The 17,136-nt window shown below is 62.1% G+C and overlaps 2 protein-coding genes across 2 annotated transcripts; both read left to right on the forward strand.

The window, feature by feature from the left end:
• Positions 1-2,837: 2,837 nt before the first annotated feature.
• Positions 2,838-5,145, forward strand: TRIM56 (tripartite motif containing 56). The gene is given in 3 exon segments (XM_026693460.2): positions 2,838-3,765; positions 3,768-4,001; positions 4,004-5,145. Coding segments are annotated over 3 exon segments (2,019 nt in total). The 5' UTR covers positions 2,838-2,924; the 3' UTR covers positions 4,948-5,145.
• Positions 5,146-12,597: 7,452 nt separating this feature from the next.
• Positions 12,598-16,935, forward strand: SERPINE1 (serpin family E member 1). The gene is given in 11 exon segments (XM_087948620.1): positions 12,598-12,803; positions 13,037-13,324; positions 13,666-13,899; positions 14,082-14,180; positions 14,183-14,275; positions 14,433-14,631; positions 14,713-14,813; positions 15,796-15,882; positions 16,146-16,157; positions 16,160-16,228; positions 16,540-16,935. Coding segments are annotated over 10 exon segments (1,002 nt in total). The 5' UTR covers positions 12,598-12,803; positions 13,037-13,254; the 3' UTR covers positions 16,578-16,935.
• Positions 16,936-17,136: the final 201 nt, after the last annotated feature.

The raw sequence follows: 17,136 nt of genomic DNA on the forward strand, positions 1-17,136 counted from the left end.
TTTCTCATGGCCCCAAAGTGCCCCCCCACCTCCTCAAAGATTTTGGGACTTGAGCCTCAAAGACCCCCCTCCCTGGAAACAGCCCTTGGCTCCCTCCTCTGCCCTGTCCCCAATCAGCAGCCCGGGCAGGAAGGGCCTCCGCAACCCCCAAGACCCTCGACCTGGCTTGGCTCTGGGGAAAGGCTGCGGGGGGGGGGGAGCTGGGACCCGGATGGCTTGGGGAAAACTCTGGGCCACTGAGGGGGGGCGGAGAGGGGAGAACCGCAGCCGTGGGCCCTGTTCCCTTCCGGCTTTTGCGTGTCTCCCAGAGCCCCAGGGCACCTTCCTTCGCTTTCGTTTCTGCTTCCAGCCAGCGCCTGACCACAAAGTCCGTGGTGGTGACAGTGGCAGCGCGGTGGCAGCTCTCCCGGTTAACCCACTGGTTTCCACAAGGTGAGAGGAGGAGGAGGAGGAGAAGAGGAGGAAGAGAAGGAGGAGGAGGAGAAGAGGAGGAGGAGGAAGAAGAAGAAGAAGAAGAGGAGGAAGAGGAGGAGAAAAGAAGAGGAGGAGGAGGAGGAGAGAGGAGGAAGAGGAGAAAGAGAACAGGAGGAGAAGAGGAGGAGGAGAAGAGGAGGAAGAGAAGGAGGAGGAGGAGGAGAAGAGGAGGAAGAGAAGGAGGAGGAGGAGGAGGAGGAGAGGAGGAGGAGGAAGAGGAGGAGGATGAGAGGAGGAAGAAGAAGAAGAGGACGAGGAGGAGGAGAGGAGGAGGAGGAAAAGAAGAAGAGGAGGAGGAGGAGGAGAAGGAGAGGAGGAAAAGGAGGAGGAGGAGGAGGAGAGGAGGAGGAGAAGAGAGGAGGAGGAAGAGGAAGAGGAGAAGAGGAGAAGGAGAAGAGGAGGAGGAGGAGGAGGAGAAGAAGAAGAGGAGGAGGAGAAGAAGAGGAGAGAGGAGGAGGAGGAGAAGAGGAGGAGGAAGGAGGAGGAGGAGAAGGAGAAGAGGAGGAAGAGGAAGAGGAGGAGGAGGAGAAGAGGAGGAAGAGGAGAGGAGGAGAAGAAGAGGAAGAGAAGAGGAGGAGGGGAGGGGAGGGGGAGGAGGAGGAGGAGAAGGAGAAGAGAAGGAAGAGGAGGAAGAGGAGGAGGAGGAGAAGGAGAAGAGGAGGAAGAGGGGGAGGAGGAGAAGAGGGGAGGGGGAGGAGGAGGAGGAAGAAGAAGAAGAGGAGGAGGAGGAGGAGGAGAGGAGGAGGAGGAAGAAGAGGAGGAGGAGGAGGAGGAAAAGAAGAAGGAGGAGGAGAAGGAGAGGAGGAGGAGGAGGAGGGGGAGGAGGAGAAGAGGAGGAGGAGGGGAGGAGGAGGAGGAGGAGAAGAAGAAGAGGAGGAGGAGAAGAAGAGGAGGAGGAAGAAGAGGAAGAGGAGGAGGAGGAGAAGAGAAGAGAGGAAGAGGAGGAAGAGGAGGAGGAGGAGAAGGAGAAGAGGAGGAAGAGGAGGGGAGGAGGAGAAGAGGAGGAGGGGGAGGAGGAGGAGGAGGAAGAGGAAGAGGAGAAGGAGGAGAAGGAGAAGAGGAGGAAGAGGAGGAGGAGAAGAAGAAGAAGAGGAGGAGAAGAAGAGAGAGGAAGAGGAGGAGGGGAGGGAGGAGGAGAAGGAGAAGAGAAGGAAGAGGAGGAAGAGGAGGAGAAGGAGAAGAGGAGGAAGAGGAGGGGAGGAGGAGAAGAGGAGGAGGGGAGGGGAGGAGGAGGAGGAAGAGGAGAAGGAGAAGAGGAGAAAGAGGAGAAGGAGGAGAAGGAGGAGAAGGAGAAGAGGAGGAAGAGGAGGAGAAGAAGAAGAGGAGGAGGAGGAGAAGAAGAGGAGAGAGGAGGAGGAGGAGAAGAGGAGGAGGAGGAGGAAGAGGAGGAAGAGGAAGAGGAGAAGGAGGAGAAGGAGAAGAGGAGAAAGAGGAGGAGGAGGAGAAGGAGAAGAGGAGGAAGAGGAGGGGAGGAGGAGAAGAGGAGGAGGGGAGGGGAGGAGGAGGAGGAAGAAGAAGAAGAAGAGGAGGAGGAGGAGGAAAAGAAGAAGGAGGAGGAGAAGGAGAGGAGGAGGAGGAGGAGGAAGAGGAGGGGGAGGAGGAGGAGAAGGAGAGGAGGAGGAGGAGGAGGAAGAGGAGGGGGAGGAGGAGAAGAGGAGGAGGAGGAGGAGGAGGAAGAAGAAGAGGAGGAGGAGAAGAAGGAGGAGGAAGAAGAGGGAGGAGGAGGAGGAGAAGGAGAGAGAGGAAGAGGAGGAAGAGGAGGAGGAGGAGAAGGAGAAGAGGAGGAAGAGGAGGGGAGGAGGAGAAGAGGAGGAGGGGAGGAGGAGGAGGAGGAGGAAGAAGAGGAAGAGGAGAAGGAGGAGAAGGAGAAGAGGAGGAAGAGGAGGAGGAGGAGGAGAAGAAGAGGAGGAGGAGGAGAAGAAGAGGAGAGAGGAAGAGGAGGAGGGAGGGGAGGAAGAGGAGGAGGAGGAGAAGAGGAGGGAGGAGGGAGGAGGAGAAGAGGAGGAGGGGGAGGAGGAGGAGGAGGAAGAAGAAAAGCCCTCCAGCCCAGGTGGGGACTTGGCAGCCCTGGCCGGCTCTTTGTCTTCTGCCACAGGGGAGGCGGCTTTGGGGCCTCAGAGACCGGCTGGCCAGGGGCCTGGCAGAGACGCCTTCTCCCTGCCCTGCCAGTGCACCGGGGCCCTCTTGGTTTAGGGTCTCCTGTGGGTCAGAAGGTCCCTTCCAAGGCTGGTATTCTGTGGGGGCAGGGAAGCGTGGACTCCTCGCCTGAGTCAGCCATGGCCCCCATGGGTCCCTCCCGCAGCCACCGCTTGAGCAGGCTGTCTCTCTGTGTGTGTGTGTGTGTGTGTGTCTGTTGGGACCTGGTTCCACCACTCTCTCCTTCCCTTCCAGGTGCAGGCCAGAGGTGGGCTCGGCCTTCTTCCCTGCTTCTCTGGACAGAAGGTGGCCAGATGGCTGCCAAAGAATCCGCCCTCCGGGACGCCCTTTCCAGCAGCTTCCTCACTTGCACCCTTTGCCTGGAGCACTATTGCCAGCCCAAGATCTTGCCCTGCCTCCACAGCTACTGCCAGGCCTGTCTGAAGAAGCTGCTCAGGGGCTCCAAGCGGGAGTTGCGGTGCCCGGAATGCCGCGAGCTGGTGCCTCTCCCAGCCGGCGTGGAAGGTTTGAAGACCAACTTCTTCCTCAACGGCCTCCTGGACTTGGTGCCTCCGGGGGAGAAGTCCAGGGCCACCTGCAGCCTCTGCCCGCTCATTGGCCAAGATGCCAGCTCCGTCGCTGTGTCTCACTGCATCGATTGTGCCGACCACCTGTGCCAGGCCTGTGCCCGTGGGCACCGTTGCTCCCGGCTTACCCACGGCCACCTGGTGGTAGACCTGGAGGCGTACTGCTCTGGGAGGTACAATGAGGAGGTCCGGAAGCGCCAGGCTTCCCGCTGCAGAGAGCACCGGGACGAGGCCCTGCAGTATTTCTGCCTCCCCTGCGCCGCTGCCCTCTGCCGGGAGTGCCGCCTGGGCCCTCACCTAGAGCACCTGTGCCTGCCCCTGTCGGAGGCCGCCCAAGCCCGCCGTCCCGTCATCACCGGCCTCTTGGCTGGGGTGGAGGAGAAGCTGCAGCTCATCGCCAAGGGAAAAGTCGAGCTAGCGGAGGAGGTGAAGGAGATGGAGGTGTACAACAGGAACATCCGGCGCGTGGCGGAGCAGATGTGTGCCAAGGCTGTGGAGCAGCTGCTCAGCCACAAGGCAACGGTCCTGGACCAGCTCTCCGGCTACCTGGAGGAGCGGAAGGAGGCCTCGGGCGGCTGCTTTCGGAGCTGGGCTCCCAGGAGCAGGTGGCCTGCGGCACGGTGGCCTTCGTCCAGAAGGTGCTGAGCCTGGGCCAAGAGGAGGAGATCGTCTCCTTGGAGCAGATGATCTCGGAGAGGCTGAGGCAGCTCCAGGGCTCCTCCTGGGAGACCCTCGCGCTGCCGGTCCCCAAGCTCCGCATCCAGCCAGAGCTCCTTTGCGGCTCCAACCTCTTCCACCTGGAGTTCCACCCGAGGCGGCACCCCCAGAGGGCAACATGGGGACCGCCGCCAAACTGGCGAAGAAGAAGAAAGCAAGGCCGAAGCCCGTGGGAGGGGAAGGGGGGGAGGCCTCCAGGCAGGGAAGGGCCCCAAATGGGCCAGAGGTGCCCCCCCGCTTGGTCCCAAAGCCGACCTTTTTCTGCAGCTTCTGCGCAAAAGTCCCAGCGGACAAGAAGCAGCCGCAAGTCACGGGCTTGTGCCCGCTTGGCTCCAGCGAAATCCTCCTGGCCGACGAGCAGAACAAGAAACTGAAGCGCTTCTCCCTGCAGGGCGAGTTCAAGGGCACGGTCCCGGTGCCCAAAAACGTGGCCCCCTTCAGCGTGGCTGCCGTGGGCAACAAGGTGGTCTTCACCGCTGGAGCTCAGCTCTACGCCTTAAACGAAACTGGGGGAGTGGTGTGGCAAAAGGCCCTCAAGGAGGGCCAGGCCAGCCACGCCCTGACCACCTGTGACAGGGACTGCGTGGCGGTGTCTGTGGCAGGACACCTGGAGGTCTTCAACCTGAAAGGGCAGTTCCTGGAGAGGATCGTGCCGGAGGGCTCCCATGACCGCTCCCTGGCCTTCCTGGGCAGGTGGAAAGAGGGCTTCGTGGCCTCCGACGGGTACCAGCGCAGTGTGGTGCTGCTCTCCCGGGGCGGGGAGCTGGTGGCCGAATACCAGGAAGGGCAGCTGAGGGACTCTCCGCCGGGCAGCGTCTGCGTTGATGCCCCCGGCATCGTCTACGTGGTGCTTCAGGAGCTGAACCAGGTGGTGGCCTTTTCGGAGGCCGGGGAGGAGCTGGGACCTTTCCTCACCGCAAAGAACAGCATCTTCCAGCCACGCGTGGCCGCCGTTGCCGGGGAGGGGCATTTTGTGGTCGCTCTCAGCAACGGCACCGTCCACGTCTTTAAGGTCAAGTACCAGGGCAAGTGAGCGGGGAGCTCGGCCTCCGGTGGGAGCAGAAACTCTCGGGCGGTGAGATGTGGGTGGGTGGGGTTCAGGCCCCCATGGAGCCCCTCATTGTGCGAAGGGCTGTTTCTCCAGAAGGCCTGGGCCTCCCCCCACCGCCTCAGTCCTGCCTAGGACAGAAAAGGGGGCCGAGAATTCTGCTCTTGCAGAGGCCAGCTGGCCCGAGGGAGGGAGGGAGGGAGGAGGGAGGGAGGGAGGGGGCGAGGGGGGCGGTGTCTTCTATGGGCAGGAGGTGGCGAGATGCCGCAGCAACCACAAGGCTGCCTGGTTGGAAGAAGGCTGGGCGCTCCCGGCAAAGGCACCTTCGCCTCCTTCTCCGGTTGGTTAGGTTCCGCTACCGCCGTCAGAACAATAAAGGCAAAGACCTTCCCCAAACTTGTTTCTCTCCATCGTAGTCAACTTGGCACTAACTGACCAGCATAGGATGCAGAAATAGCCAGGGCTGCTTGCCCGGTGCTCCCCTCCCCCCTTTGTACACACGCAAAGCAATCCCGGCCTCCGCCGCGCCCGGTGAGGGACGCGGCCAACAGCCCAATATGGTAAACAATGGCAACCCCACCTGGCTCTGAAGGGATTTCAGGTTGTGCCGCCTGGTGTGTTTGGAAAAATCTGGGCAGGTTCCTCTTCCAAACGTTTGGGGAAATAGACTTGATTTGCCTTTGAACTGTCACTTCTGTTAGCCTTTACTCAGCCCTTACTCAGCGCAGAAAGGCTGTGGAAACACGGGCTGGGAAGTTTCCGAGAGCAAATATTGTCACGTGAAATGATTGGTTGGCAACGCTGCAACGCGGGAGCTGGCAGCAGAGAGATGCGGGCAAAGGGCAAGAAGGGTCTTGGCAGTGGCTGTGGCTTGGCTGCGTGAGCAGCTCCTCCAGTAGCCACCAGAGGGCACCCTCCTCCTCCTTCTCCTCCTCCTCCTCCTCCTCCTCTCCCTCAACCCTCCTCCCTTCCAGCACTGATAACGTTCCCTAGTTGGGTGATAAAACTTCTGCCAGGAAACCAACCAAGCTCAAAGGGCACCTAAGATCCCAAAGTCTTCTTCCTCCTCCTCCTCCTCCTCCTCCTCCTCCTCCTCTCCTCCTCCTCCTCTCCCTAAACTCCCCTCCCTTCCAGCACTGATAACATTCCCCAGTTGGGTGATAAAACTTCTGCCAAGAAACCAACCAAGCTCAGACAGCACCTAATGTCAGCCTTCAAGATCTTCTATTACTGCTTTGCATCTTTTGGCTGCCATAAGTAACGGGGAGGAGGGGGATGTTGTCTGGGAATTGAGCTGGAGGTGTTACATTCTTGTGTTGTGTAAATGAGGAGTGGGGGGGAGTATAGATTCCTGCTTTTAGGTTTCTATTTCTCGCTTAGCTTTCCTTTCTCTGCGCAGCTGCAAACTTTTCTCAAAATATGCCAAGGTCAACGGACAGAGGCCTCCTCACCACCTGAAGATGCCCACAGGATCATATTCCGAACTTTTCATGGGAAGAATCTTTTGAACTATGGGGGGTGGGAACAATTTCATCACTTTGTATATGTGATCTGCGCGCCTAATTTCTCAGATTCGGAATCCTATTTGATGCTACCACTTCATTTTTCAGTAAAAGAATTCTTTTCTCTAATCTATGGAGTCTAAGTATTTCTTTCTTGGATTTTGAATGGAGCACCGACTGACACCTAAGCCCCCACAGTCTTCCTCCTCCTCCTCCTCCTCCTCCTCTTCACTTTGGGATCCCCTGAAGCTCTGGGTCGAAGGTCAGGCTGGGCTTCTGTTTCCGAGCCGACTTTTCAGGGGACAGGCAGGGGGGTCCCAGCAGCAAAGGAGAGTCACTTTGGCCCCACCAGTTTGGGACAAGTCATGTCGCCGACATACAGATCTGGTGAGAGATGAACAGAGTTGGAAGGGACCTTGTAGGTCATCTAGGCCAACCCCGCTCCCTCCCTCCCTCGCCCAAGCAGGGGACCCTAGGTTGCTGACATGTTGCAGGGAAGAAGGGGGAGGGGTAGCCAAAGGTCATCCCAGCAAGCCAACAAGGGCCCAAGTTTAGGTTGTGGGTGTTGAATGTTGTAAGCTGGCTGGAGTGGCCCGTGTGGGAATTGGATGGTTGTTTGAGCTACTTTAAAATCATCCATCCGTCCTTTGCTAGAATCACGGCTACGCTAGAAGAAATTGTTTACCAAGGCAATTTGCAAGACGTCGTTCCGGCTGCTTCCTTCATTCACTCCGGCGCTGAATGATCCGCCAGTCCAGTCCGGGGGCCCTTCCTGCGCCTGGCCTGGAGCCAGCCAAGCCCTCCTTGCCCAGGCCGGCGCCTCCTCCTCCTCACGCCCTCTCCCCCTATCTGGGACATGCCCCAAAGGGCTCTGGGGAGGGGCCGGGACCACCGCAGGCCCTTCCTCCCCCGCCCTACCTAGGGAGTCAGGCAGAGGGGCTCCTCCGGGGAAAAGGGATCGAACTCTCCAAGCGACAAAGCAGGTCAGGTGGGGGGATTAGAGCAGGGGTCCCCAACCACCGGGCCCCGGACCGGGACCGGTCCATGGATCATTTTGTACCGGGCCGCCTATTTTGCTTGGGCGCCGCCATCTTGTTTTGTGGCGCTTGAGAAAGTGCTTCCGGGTGAGCTTGTCGGTCGTCGGTTGAAAGCGGCGTTTGGGTGCTGAAGGAATCCTCCTCGCGCCGTAGTTTCGTCAAAGTGGGGGAAACGGCTTCGAACGAAGAGCCGTCCTGATGGCGGTGGAGTCTCGCGTGACTCAGGAGGAGATTAAGAAAGAGCCCGAAAAGCCCATCGACCGCGAAGAAGGTACAAAGGAGGATGTTGAAGGTGGCGGGGAGAAGCGGGGGACGGCCGGTTGGCTGGTCGCTCGGCTCGCCTTGCCTTGGTGGTGCGTGCTGGTGCCAGTACCGGTCCGTGGATCATTTTGTACATTTTGTACCGGGCCGTGGTACAAAAAAGGTTGGGGGCCACTGGATTAGAGGCAGGCGGGCAAGATGCCTCCCCTGCCTCCCTGGGGGTTTCCAGCTCTGCCTTGTGGGGCTGACCGGGGTGGTGGTGGCCCTGCAGGTGCCCAGGGCCTGAGCTCTTCCACAAAGGACTTGCCCCTCACCCGGGATCCCACTGCCCCCGAACGAGGGTCAGCACAGGCAGAGTGGCCCAAGAGGAGCAAGGAGGGACATTGCCAGGGTGCTCAAAGGAGGGGAGGGGAAGTTGGGCACCAACCAGGGGAACCCCTCCCTCCCTCCCTCCCTCCCTCCCCCGCAGCAGCAGCACTGCTGACTTACAGCCCGGTTTGGTTCGTCCCACCTGCTCCCTGCCCTGCTGCTTTTAGCCAGGGGACCCGCTGGGGTTTCCCGCCACCCAGGGAAGGGGCAGCCCCCGGCAGGGGAAGATCCAGCCCCCCCTCCCCCACGATCTCTTTGAAGTGCTGAGCTGGCGTTGGAAACACGATTCACAATCTTCCTCGGGAGGCTTTTCATCAGCAAATTCTCCTGAATCCGAAACAGGAACCACGCCCTGCGTTGGGTGACACACGGTGGCGTGTGCGCACATCAAGCCAGCCGCAAGTTACCCAACCTGTTGCATAACCTTTGAATTCCTACGTGCCGTTGCAGCCGGGCGAGCAGCCTCCCAGGCTCTTGGGGAGCCAACGGGGGTGGGGGTGGGGGGCAATTGATGTCCCTTCTGCCCATTGCATGGACACCCCATCTGGAGGCAGAGCTGGCAGGGCCACCGGCCCTGAGGGGTGAAGGCAAACGGCCGCCCACTCCTGAGACCCCAAATCACACAGGGGCTCTGGGGCAGGTGTGGACCGGGGCAGGTGGGAGCTGCAAAGCCTGCAGGCTGTGAGCCCCCCAAGGCCCCCCCTGCCTTTTGGCAGCCCTTAGACTCTGGTGACCCCCCAGTGGTTGTGGGTGCTCTGTCTCCTCCCTGGCCTTCTGAACACAGGCCTCTCCTGCAGTTTGGCCATAGCCACAGCCCCTAGGCTTGGGGACCGCCTCCCAGTGCTTCGCAGCCCTCCCAAGCAGTTGACAGAGTCAGCCTCTTGCCCCCAACCATCTGGGTCCTCATTTGACCCATCTCGGAAGGACGGAAGGCTGAGTCAACCTTGAGCCAGGTGACGTTCGAACTGCCGGTAGCCGACAACCAGCAGAATTAGCCTGTGCAATTCGGCCTTCTAAGCACGGCGCCACCACAGCTCTCCATTCGGTGGGCCTTGTCTGAAGGGGAGAGTTGGAAGTATTTGGGTGGGGGGTTATTAACGCACTTGGGGTGGGGGGGTGTTTGTACCCCCACCCAAAATCCATTAGGGTGGTCCTTTTTATGCTCAGACCCTGCCAGGTTGGAGGCTCTGCTCCCCTTTTGCCAGGAAGTGGCCAGCCCAGAAGGGTGCTGGGGGTTCATGCCTGATGGGGAGACAGGCCGAGAGGGCCACCCTGTGCCAATCCAGCCAGCCTCCCGGTTGCAGCAGCAGAGAGGCCCCCACGAGGGCCCCACCACCACCCTCTGGTGGGATCTCTGAAGCCGGCGCTCCCAGGGAACAGGGCCTCCGGTGGGCAGGAGCGGAGGCTGGTCTGCGCGGGACTCCAGGCTGCTTCCGTGTTGCCTTTCTGGGCCGCAGCCTCTCCCTCCGCAGGCATGACTCAGGAGTGCCCTCCCCTGCCTCCCCCCTCCCCTCCCCTCCCGTTGAACTCCTGGTGTCAGGAGCAGCCCCTGCGGCCCTGTGAGTCTGCTGGGAGGGAGGGGCGGTCTGGCTCCACGGGGCTGCCTTGGGGGAAGGGGGCCCACCTGTCTGGGCCCAGCCCTACGGTTACAAATGCGGGGGGGGGGTGGAATGACCTCCCTCCTACTGAGATGGCTGGGCTGAGGACGGGGAGGGGGAGAGGTCAGGTGGGGGGAGGCAAAGCAGGGGGCTTGTGAGTGACAGAGCCTCACCCCCAGGACAGACAGGGCCCAGCCTTTGTGGGTGATGCGGGGGTTGTCGGCTGGCCCCTCCCTCTGCCCGGGGCTGCTCCCTGCTGGCCAGGGCACCCTGGCAGATGTCTGCAGGGCGCAATGCCAGGGAGCCCAGAAGGTCTCCCAAAAGATCCACAGAGACAGCCAGCGAGAAGCAGCCGAAGAGCATTCAGGGTTGACATGCGCCCCCCTTCCCCTGGAGCCCTCCGGCCAAGAGCCCCAGGAGAGGAAGCCCCTGGCACCCAGGGCCTCGGCAGGAGAAGGGAGCCCACAGGAAGAACGGCAGAGGACGGAGCCAGGCAGGGGGCAGCTGGAGGCCATTCCCAGACGGCCCCGAGTGAGTCATGGTGCTCCCGCCCCCCAGACGGGATCCGCTGGGGCGGCCTGGTGGAAACTCCATTCAAGCCCAGGCACAGCCACCTTTTCCTGGATTGGCTCAGCCCACGGAGTCCTCTCTTCTTTTATTTATTAGACAATAAAGGCCCACCCGTGACCCTGGGTGTGTGTGCAATATGAAGAACCTCAAAGGGACTCCGCTAGAGCTGGCGGAAAGGAGGCCGAGGTGGGTTGGGGGGGGGCTATGAAGAGAGGAGCTCAGGAGGCCAGGCCAAGGCCAAGGGGGTCTCCCAGGGCTGGTGCCCCAAACTGCAGTTTCCTCCCCCTCCAGGGAGGGCGGGGAGGGGGAGAAGCAGCAGCAGCTGGACCCTGTTCTGCTGGGAATTTGCCTTCTCCCCCACATTTCCTCCTGTCCTCCTGTTCCCAGATGGGCCTGGGAACCCGGCGGTCGCTGGATGGCTCACTGTCGGCTGGGACTGGTGACCACTTAGCTTGGAATGTCCTCTCGCTGGCCACTCGCCCCTGCCCCCCCCCCTCGCTCAAAGGAGCTACGTGCTGACCACGCGGGGGCTCTGGGTGGAAACGGTGCCTCCAGGCTGCCCCCTTCCGCTCCCGCCTGCCATCGCCCCAGGGTGCCCAGATGCCCGGACTCCTCTCTGGGGCGGGCACGGTGCCAGCAACGCAGAGCAGCGCACACGGAGGGCTCCCGGTAGTGCCCTGTTCCTGACCCTGCCTTGCCTGGGCCAGCGGGGGGCTTCCCCGCTTACTGGCCCGCGTTCCCCTTCCCGCCCCGGGTTTGGGAGATTCCAAGCGTTCAGGAACGATGACGACGACCGCGGCCAAGAGGAGACTGGGTTCATCCCAGCCCAGCAGGGGGAAATCCGCCCCCGCAGCAGCAGCAGCCGCCACTTCAGGCTGCATCATCCCAAGTCGGCTGATTGGCAGCAGGGCTTGAAATGGTGCCCAAAGGAGATTGCAAAACAGGCGGGGGGGGGGGGACCTTCCCTGAATCCTCGGGCCCAGGAGGAAACCCGCAGGCTTGGGGGTCTTCCTGCCCTCTAAAGCCTCCGTGGAGAGGACTCTGACATACTGTCTGGGTGTGTGGTATGCGGGCCCCACAGCTGAGGACAGGAAACCTGTACAGAGGGTGATAAACACAGCCCAAAAGCTCACTGGTTGCCCTCTGCCCTCGCCAGGTCTCGCTGCCAAAGCAGAATCAAGGCCATCCTAGAAGCCCCCTCCCACCCTGGCAATGATCTTTTTGACCTGCTGCCGTCTGGACGGGCGCTTTAGGTCAATAAAACCCCCCACCACTAGACTAACAAATAGATCCTTTCCCTGGGCCATCCGAACCGCAAACAAGCACAAAGTCCCTCCTTTATGAAGATGTGAAAAGATGTGAAATCTCCATAGCCCATTCAGATGTGTAATAACATATTACAGTACAATCCATCCCTTGTGTACGACACTCGGCCAAGCATCACAGTCAGTGTTGGAGGTATATTTTGTGTATATTCGTAGATATTGTCCTCTCAAATTGCAAATGGAGATGTGGGTACTCTATTTTTTTTTAATCTTCATTTTGAAGTGATTTTGGTTTTACTGTATTGCGAACAGTTGCTGGGGTGCATCCAGAGTTTCGTTGTACTTGTCCAATGACAATAAAGTTCTTCCAAATTCTAAATTCCTTGCAGCCCGGGGAAGAAGCCTCGGACCGGGTCCTCTGACACCCACCCGGACAAGAGTCCACTTCGGGCCAGGCGCCAGGCAAGGCTGCCCCACCGCCTGCAATAGAGCTCCCCCACTTGACAGGCTGTCCTGCCGCCTAACAGCTCCCGGGGTCAGGAAGACCGCCCTTATTTCGAGCTTGGGCCTTCTCTGGGCTGCCCCCCACCCCAGGAGGCCGTTTTCCCGCCTCCCCTCAAGAGGCTGTCTTCTTCTTCAGGCCCCCCACCTCCGGTTCTTGTCTTCCGAGATTTCGTTCCAAGCTCCTGCAAATCTCCCCCCCCCCCCCGTTGCCCTCCTCCCGTCCTTCTCGGCTTGGAGCGACTCGAAGCGGGCGCTCCAGCTGCCTCCCGGTGGGCGCAGCCCAGAGGGGACCGGGCCAGCCTTAGCGCCCCGTGAAGAGGCAGCCCAGGATCGCCTCGGCCGTTCCGGTAGCTGCAGCGGCCAGATCCCTCCCGGGCCCTCCCTGCCCGTCCCGCTGCGCCCGACCAGGCTGCGTGCCAAGCCATTTCGGCCGCGCAAGCCCCGGGAACTTCCTTCCCCGGGAGAAGGCTGCAGGGGCCCCACGGAAGCCCCCCACCACCTTCCGCTAAGAAGGCCCCCGAGGGCGGCGGAGGCTGGGATGCTCGGGGTGGCGGCCTCGCGGAGGGGGCGGCCTCGCTCGGCCGGCGCTTAGCCCGGCGGGGGCGGCAGGAGGGGCGGTGCCCGCCGCTGACTTCATCCCGGCTTCCTGGCAGGCGGGCGCAGCGCCTATAAAGCCAAGCGCGGGGCGGCCGGGACCGCACCGGCCCCGAGCCCAGGAGCCGCCAAGGGAGCCGAGTAAGCAACTGGGGGCGCGCCAGCGGAGGGGCTCCCCGCCTTTGCCAGCCCAACGGCCGGCCGGCCGGTCGGTCGGTCAGACCAGGCGGCGGAGGGGCCGCTCCTCCTGCTCAGAGGACGGGGCTGGGTGGGGGGGGGGTCTCGGCAGGCGGGCTGGGGAGAAGAGGCGCCCCGCGAACAGCTTGCCCGGCCGGGACCGATGGAGCCGCTTCACCTTCTTCCTCTCTCGGCAGGATGGAGCTGTGGTCTCACCTGTGCGTGTGGTCCCACCTGTGCCTCCTGGCGCTTTCGCAAGCCGCCGCCGCCGCCGGCGGCCCCTTCTGGCCGCCCAGTGGCCCGGGTGGCCCAGCTCACCGCGGACTTCGGGCTCCGGCTGTTCCGGGAAGTGTCCAAGGCGTCCAAAGAGCAGAACCTGGCCTTCTCCCCGCACGGCGCGGCGTCGGTGGTGGCCATGCTGCAGGTGGCCTCGGAGGGAAGCACCCGGCGGCAGATCCAGGAGGCCCTGGGCTTCAGCCTGAAAGGTGAGGGAGGGGCGTGGAGACCCCCTGCTTGGGGGAGGGGAGGGGCTGGCCCTTCACTCTCTTCTGGCTCTGCTCTTTGGGGAAAGGGGGGGGGAGGGCAGCCTAGTTGGGCGCCTGACCCCTTAGCCTGGGCAGGCCCAGGTGGGTCCAACCGTGAAGAGCCCAGGAAGGCTGCGGGGCTGTTGGAAGGGAAGGGCCAGGGCAGACTCTGGGCAGGAAAGGCCCCGCCTCGCCCTCCTGCAGGCCAGCTCTGCCCTCCTGGAGGGTCCCTGGTGGGGGAGGGGAGGGCCTGGCTGTGGGCTGCAGCAGAGCTGAGCATGCTCTCCCCTCCCCCCCTCCAGAACGGGGCATCCCTGGAGCCCTGCGGCTGCTGCAGAAGACCCTGAGCGACCCCCAGGGCAAGGACGTGGTGCGGGTGGCGGAGGCCCTTTTTGTGCAGCGGGACCTGCCCCTGGTGCCCACCTTTCTGCGGCGCTTCCGACGCCTGTTTCACCAGACGGTCAAGCAGGTGGACTTCACCGAGAGCAGCCGGGCACGCGGCATCGTCAACGCCTGGGTGGAGCAGCACACCAACGGTGAGGGGCAGCCGGGAGGAGCCTCGCGAAAGGAGGCAGGCTCTGCCCTGGGTCCCCAGGCTGGCAAAGGCAGGCGGGGTGCGGGGTTCAGGCCTGGACTTCCGCTGACGGGTCTCGAACCCTGGAAGCAGAAGTTGCCCCCCCCCCCCCGGTCTCCCCACTGACCGGCTCTGCTTCCGCAGGGATGATCCAGGGCTTCCTGCCGGAGGGCGCACTGGATGCCATGACGCGCCTGGTGCTGGTTAACGCCATCCACTTCAAAGGCCTCTGGCAACTTCCCTTTCGGAGGCCGCCACTCGCCAGCGGATCTTCCACAAGCTGGGTGGCAGCACCGTCGCCGTCCCCATGATGGAGCAGACGGCCGAATTCCACTACGGTGAGAAGCCCCTCTGTGGAGGGGTGGGGGTGGGGCAGTTTGGGCTCTTGGGCCTGAGCCAGGCCGAGGGAGCTTCTCTGAGCATGTGCAGAGCGCGCCTCTGGTCGCATCTGGGGTCCGGGCGCACAGGGTCTCAAGCCCCCCCCTTCTCTTCCAGGCGAATTCTCCACCCCGGAGCTGGGGGAATACGACGTCATCGAACTGCCCTACCAGGGGGCGACACTGAGCATGCTCATTGCCAGCCCCTTCCAGCTGGACACCCCCCTCTCGGCCCTGGCAGCGGCTATCGGTCCCCATCTCATCGCAGAGTGGAAGGGCAACATGTCCGCCGTGACCCGGCTCCTCGTCTTGCCCAAGTAGGCGTCGCTCGGGACTGGCTCGAGGCACCAAGCCCACGGAGGCCCTTCGGCCCGTTGCTGACCCTTCCTTCCCTGCAGGTTTTCCCTGGAGAGCGAAGTCGACCTCCGTGGGCCACTGGAGGCCCTGGGCATGACGGACATGTTTGACTGCCACAAGGCCAACTTCAGCCGCCTCTCAGGTTGGCGTCTCCCCTCTATGCCACCCTTGGCTTGTCATCCCCCAGGCTGGGCACCGGCTGCGTGCTGGCTGGCTGCGGGAAGCCTGGCGAGGCTGAGGCCCAAGCCCAGGAGGAGGGAGGAGGAGGAGGAGGAGGAGGAGGAGGAGGAGGAGGAGGAGGAGGAGGAGAAAGACTGTGGGGTCTTAGGTGCCCTCTGAGCTTGGTTGGTTTCCTGGCAGACGTTTTATCACCCAACTAGGGCGTTATCAGTGCTGGAGGGAGGGAGTTTAGGGAGAGGAGGAGGAGGAAGAGGAGGAGGAATAGGAGGAGGAGGAGGAGGAAGAGGAAGAATGTGGGGTCTTAGGTGCCCTCTGAGCTTGGTTGGTTTCCTGGCAGACGTTTTGTCACCCAACTAGGGAACGTTATCAGTGCTGGAAGGGAGGGGGTTTAGGGAGAGGAGGAGGAGGAGGAGGAGAGGAGGAAGAGGAGGAGGAGGAGGAGGAGGAGAAAGACTGTGGGGTCTTAGGTGCCCTCTGAGCTTGGTTGGTTTCCTGGCAGACGTTTTATCACCCAACTAGGGAACGTTATCAGTGCTGGAAGGGAGGGGTTTAGGGAGAGGAGGAGGAGGAGGAGGGGAGGAGGAGGAAGAGGAGGAGGAGGAAGAGGAGGAGGAGGGAGGAGGAAGAGGAGGGTGGAGGAGGAGGAGCTGGGGAGGTGCCCTCTGAGCTTGGTTGGTTTCCCAGACGGAGTTATCAGTGCTGGAAGGAGCGGGGTTTAGGAGAGGAGGAGGAGGAGGTCTCTGGGAGTGTGCAGAGTGCTTTTCCTGGAGCCCATCAGCTCTGGCGGGAGAGAGGCCGAAGCAGGCAGGCACTCTGTACGCTGCTGTGGCTCAGCTGGCACCTTCCGGCAGAGCGGAGCTGCGCAAGGGAGAGGGGCTGCCCATGCGAGGGGCTTGTTGTGGGGGGACGGCCATCCCGCTCACCCATCCGCCCTCTCTTTGCAGTGCGGGATGCCCTCTTTGTGTCTCGGGCGCTGCAGAAAGTGAAGATTGACGTGAGTGAGAGTGGCACCGAGGCCTCTTCTGCCACAGGTGGGTGCCCTGGGTCACTGCAGCGGCCCTTCTCTCTCTGCAGGTCTTGCCAGCAAACACACACCTACACACACACACACACACACACACACACACTTTGCAGCTTCCTAACATGCACCGGGGTTGGTTTTGCTCCGAAGTGGGTCACCCCCTCAGGAGGAGGTGAGGGCCGGGGACGGCAGGCTGTGGGGGGCTGCTGCTCACTGAGCCAGTCAAATCGGCTGCTGAATGAGCCCCCCTCCCTCCCCCCTCCCCCCTTCCAGCTGCCATCGTCTATTCCGCATGGCGCCCTTGGAGATCGTGCTGGACCGGCCTTTCCTGTTTGTTGTGCGGCACAACCCAACCGGTAAGGCCCACCAAGGAACCCTTCCTCCCGCCAAAGGCTCGGCAGGCTGCCCCAAAGGGGGTGCAGGAGCCCAGGGAAAAATCCACTCCCCCTGCAAATAAAGGGGCCTTCACTTGGAGCAGGACTGCCCCCCTCCCCAGTGCCAGGCCTGGCTTGGCTGCCAGTGTGCCAGCCAGAGTTCCCAATGCCGAGGAGGAAACTCCGTTCTTGGTTCGGTCCAAGTGCCCCACGAGCTGGAGGCGACCGAGGAAGGGACGGGGGCGGCTCGGCTTTGCCCCACCCTCCTGTAGCCACTTCCTTCCTCCCCACAGGTACCATCCTCTTCATGGGGCAGGTGATGGAGCCCTGAGGGCCCCTCTGGAGCCAAGGGGGCCCAGGGAGCCTCCGTGTGCCAGCGGGATCAACGCCCACCGGTCCCTTCGTGGAAGCTGCTGCTGGGCCTGGTCCCTTGCCTGCCACCCCACGTCACCCCTGGCACCGAGGGCACCCGGCGAGTCGCCACACCTGGGCCAAAGGAGCTCCAGGCAGCAGGGGGGTCTCCCAAGGAAGGCCTGGACCCAGGAGGAGAGCGGGGGGCCAGTCCTGCCCCTCTGCCCCTCCCGGAAGAGGAGTCTGAACTAAGCACTTTGGGACTAAGGAGAGAAACTTAATATATGCAGAGATTTGGTCTTATTTTTGCACATAAAATGCATTTTTGCACATAAAAACAGATCTTTGGTCTTATTTTTGCACATAAAAGGCGCTGCGACGGCCACCCGACCGACTCGCCTGCTTCTTTGCGGCCCTTGGGAGCGACGGGGGGCGGGCGGGAGGCGGGGGAGGGGCCAGGCCGGGCCCCGCCTCTCCCGGGCTCTGGGGCGGGGCGGCCAGGAAGGGGGATCCCGTTGACGTCACGGCAGGGCGTCTCC

Source organism: Notechis scutatus, unplaced genomic scaffold, assembly GCF_049901735.1.
Source record: "Notechis scutatus isolate UNSWTSFEM ecotype Mainland unplaced genomic scaffold, rNotScu1.2 NSCUCTG29, whole genome shotgun sequence".
In the NCBI taxonomy this organism is placed as follows: Eukaryota; Metazoa; Chordata; class Lepidosauria; order Squamata; family Elapidae; genus Notechis; species Notechis scutatus.